Raw genomic sequence first — 4,196 nt, 5'->3', positions numbered from 1 at the left:
GTATATTTTATAAAATATACATACATACTTTAAAATCATTTTTTATTTATAAAAAAATAAATGAACAATTTTTTTCGTGCAGTCAAAACTTATTAATAACTTATTAGTTTAGGAACTAGAGATTGATTTTGTATGATAACAATTATAACAATATTATTTACTGATCTTTTTCTGAAAATAGAAAATACAGTTTAATAATAATTAATGTACAAAATATTATATAAATTGAGGTTTCGTTTACAAATTTGTAATACATTAAACTTATACTTTGGAGACTTTACGACATTTTTAATTACGAGTATGATTGATAAATATATTACAATTTTTATAATATATGTGTAATCCATGTATACAGAGCTGTTTTGGCCAATCGCTTTTGTGTAGATAGAGCCGACTAAACTGAATCGAAAAGTTCTCTACCACGTTGCAATTTCCGCAATAGTTAACGAAATATTAATTACTAAAAATTACCGAAAATTAGTTTTCAATAATTTTTCACTCAAATACTATCAACTTTACAGAAAAACTGCAACAGACCAAAATTGTTAATTTTTTTTTCATAGAACTTTAAGAATTTTTTTATCAATTTTTTAATACTACATTTTCTTATTTTTACCACCATGAGAAAATATATTAAAAAATTTTTTGAAAAAATTCTTAAAAAATTCTCAGAACTTTATAAAAAGGAAATAAACAATTTTTATCTCTTGTGCTGTTTTTCTGTAGAGTTGATAGTATTTGAGTAAAAAATTATTGAAAACCAATATTTAGCGATTTTTAATAATTAATCTTGTTGTTTAGTAATTAACCATTGCGAAAATTGCAAGATGGTATAGAACTTTTCGACTCAGTTTAGTTCGCTCTATCTACACAAAAGCGTTTGGCCAAAATTTACGGGACACCCTGTATAAACTTATAGGCATTTCTATGAATTCTCTGAATATTTAAATCATTTTAACCTATTAGAACAATTGAATAAATATCTCTGCGATGATAATTATTCATGATGCAATAAATATACAAGAAAAGCGCTAATTGATGAAATTATTGATTGGAATTACAGAAAAGTCGATGCTCACCTCTCATAATGAAATGTGAATATTGACATCGACTTATAATTTACTCTAAGAACAAATTATATGTTTACGATTTAATAATTTGATTTAATTTTATGCTATTCTTAGCTTATTCTATATTATAGAAAAAAATGTAGAAATATTCTTTTCATTATTCGTAGAAAAATTATGAAACATATCGTTAAGGTCAAAATATATCTTTATATTTATTATTCTTTGAACTTTTAAACTGCGCACACTTTTAATCTTAAAATTTTCTAACTTTCTTAAGATTTTTTTTAATTTATAAATGTCACATTGTGATAAAAAAGTGAGATATATTTACCTTTGGCCATCGAAACGACTGCATCTTTGATAGCATTCGTAAGACATTCTAGTAATTTCGGGTCCGATTTTTTACAAGTCTTAAAATTGCTAGCTGTAAAGTAGAAAAACAGAGAAAACTATCGTGGGTAAGTTATTATATAACTGACTGCATTGCTGCAGATCCAATAAACCTGTGTGCTCACTCGATCTTTAAATGGTTGTTAGCTTTCTCTTTAAACCTATACGTATGTTAATTTCGGTCAACAGTGTATAGTTTAATTCAATTTAATAAAAAGCAATTGGTTGTGTGTGAATTAAATTGTGAATGTAAATGAATCTAATTTTAATGTGATATTATTAAATGGTCCAGCACACAATTGTTTTGGTTAAAAATGGATTACACAATAAAAAACATTTATGTTTGTGTTAAAACCGGTCTTTGCCATTTTATGTTAATTTTTTAACATATCCGAATTTCAATTTTTAATATTTAATGTGATTATATTTATTATTTAAACATATTGTGTTAAATTGATATTCAACATTTCTTAACGTTAACACAATTTATGAGTAAGTGAACAATTATAAAAATAACATAAAGTAATTTATTTTAAAACAGAAATTCTAAGATAAATAAATAAAAGTATTAATTTGATATTATAAATATTAATTTTACTAAAATATGTTAACATATTAAATATATCAAATTTATTAAAAAAAAATGCTTTTATAATTTGCTTACAAATTATGTCAACGTCATTATATTTTTCCATTAATTTTTTGTATAACATTTGTGTTACTTCCTAATATATGCGTCTTGTATTAAATTAATATAACAATTTGGATGGACCACTGGGGAACGTAAAATATATTATGTAACAAATTTCCAACTATGTAGATATTGTATTTAACTAAAAATTGTACTCACGTTTTTAAGTATTTTATAAAATATAATTTTTTTATGACAATATTTTACATATTTTTTAAAATATAAACATTGTTATATACATATATAATAATTATTACATATACTATTATTGAAATTATATTTAATAAACATAAACTTACAATCCAATTTTCTATTTAGCATCAAATTAAATTTTAGTTTCTTTAAATAATTTTTTAAAATATTAAATCAAAGTTTATTTGATTAAATTCAATAAAAAAACAAAACAACATTTTAAAATGTAGGCTATAATTGTATTAAAATTTTGATTTTTACTTAAGTTTTTTTCAGTCAACAATTGATTCACAGTAGTAAAGTAACTTATTAGATGTAATCTGATTGACAGTTATTGGATAAGAAAAACTCGGGCAAAGGCCGAGAAAAACTTGCATAATCGTAACTAATTTTAATATATAAACTGAATATACTGAAGTATTATTATATATTATTACTAATTCAATATACAAAAAAAAAATAAATAAAATAAGATGTAGTTTTGGTGTGTGTTTTATAGTTTATATTCTATCAAAAATATAATTCATCGAAAGCTTATTTTATTTATATAAAAATATAAAAATGTTTAAAATATAATAAAATTTAACTTCAATTTTATTTTATAACTAAAAAGTTTAAAGTTTTGATTTAAAAAATTTCAAAATGTTAATATATTTACTTGAACATTTAATAGCTTTAATAAGTTTTCTTAAAAGTAATATTCTTCATAAAATAATTTGAAAGGAAAGTACACATTATATCACTTACGAAGATCTATCGCCGTCGCGCTTACAATCACCGCGAGCAAGAGGATCAACTTCATCATTTCTAAATTTTATCTTCCACTCAACTAATTGTAAGAAAGAAATTCTTATATGAAAATATCCAACAATCGTTTAATATGAACTGGAAGACGTGGGCAATCTAGGCGGGCTATTTAAGTACTTGCCCCACCATGTTTCTATACTGCTCATCGTTTATATATACTGTATATGTATGTATATTGCATATGTACATACGCATTCAGGGTGAGGCATAGAAAGTGAACACTTGTTATTGTCCAGCAACATGTCCGGGATAGGTCAGGTATCAGTCGCCATGATCTACTCATATGATTATTTGATATACCTATTACTGAAGACATAATTAATTTTGTGTATGTAATTATGTATGAAAAAAAACGGCAAACATTATTTGAATGGACTTAAACTATACAAGTATAACATCTTTATCTAATCAAAATATATCGAATTTTGCTATCTTTTTATCAAAATGTTATAATACATACATAAAAAAATTAAAAAAATATTTATAATAAAAATGCTTGTTTTTGGTCGTTCAGTTATGAAATTACTTTACAAATATTTTCTCAATTGCTTAACAAGAAATCAAATTAAAATGTCTAATGTTCTCAGCAAACGAGGATGGATTGAAATTAATTAAAAATTGCAATTCATTTTAATGTCCGGAGGCTGGATTGAAATGAATTGAAATGAATTAATATCTGAGGACATAAATTCATTTCTGTTCATGAACGTTTATAATTCTATTTTTCTAAATAGAACAGTATTTTTATATTCATTTCGATCGAAACAGAAATATTCCTATCTAATACTGTACTCGGATATAAATTCAGGACTTACATTTTATTTTTTTCGTCATAACTTTTTTTATTTAAACAAAAGTGTGTATTTTCATAACCGTACTGTATTTATAGCTCACAAATTAGCTAAATGTTGCGCTTATGCATTTACTTACACTTGCTATTCTTATTATTCTATATAATATTATTCGACAAATAATGAATAAGTTAGTACAAAATGATTTAAATGCTTTGAAAATTTTTGTTAATTGAGTGAATTCAAAGAGACTGT

At 23.6% G+C, this 4,196-nt stretch overlaps 1 protein-coding gene across 1 annotated transcript in view; it reads right to left on the bottom strand.

Annotated features, from left to right (window-relative positions):
- The window catches only part of LOC108752507 (protein takeout-like), a 9,566-nt gene extending 6,304 nt beyond the window's left edge, over window positions 1-3,262 (bottom strand). The window contains exons 1-2 of the mRNA XM_018493353.1: window positions 3,091-3,262; window positions 1,402-1,494 (exon numbers count right to left, since the gene is read on the bottom strand). Coding sequence (XP_018348855.1) covers window positions 1,402-1,494; window positions 3,091-3,148 — 151 coding nt within the window. The 5' untranslated portion in view covers window positions 3,149-3,262. The remainder of the gene's footprint in view (window positions 1-1,401; window positions 1,495-3,090) is intronic.
- Window positions 3,263-4,196: the final 934 nt, after the last annotated feature.

The sequence above is a fragment of the Trachymyrmex septentrionalis genome, unplaced genomic scaffold (assembly GCF_001594115.1).
Source record: "Trachymyrmex septentrionalis isolate Tsep2-gDNA-1 unplaced genomic scaffold, Tsep1.0 scaffold60, whole genome shotgun sequence".
NCBI lineage: Eukaryota > Metazoa > Arthropoda > Insecta > Hymenoptera > Formicidae > Trachymyrmex > Trachymyrmex septentrionalis.
This window is presented reverse-complemented; position numbering and strand designations above follow the sequence as displayed.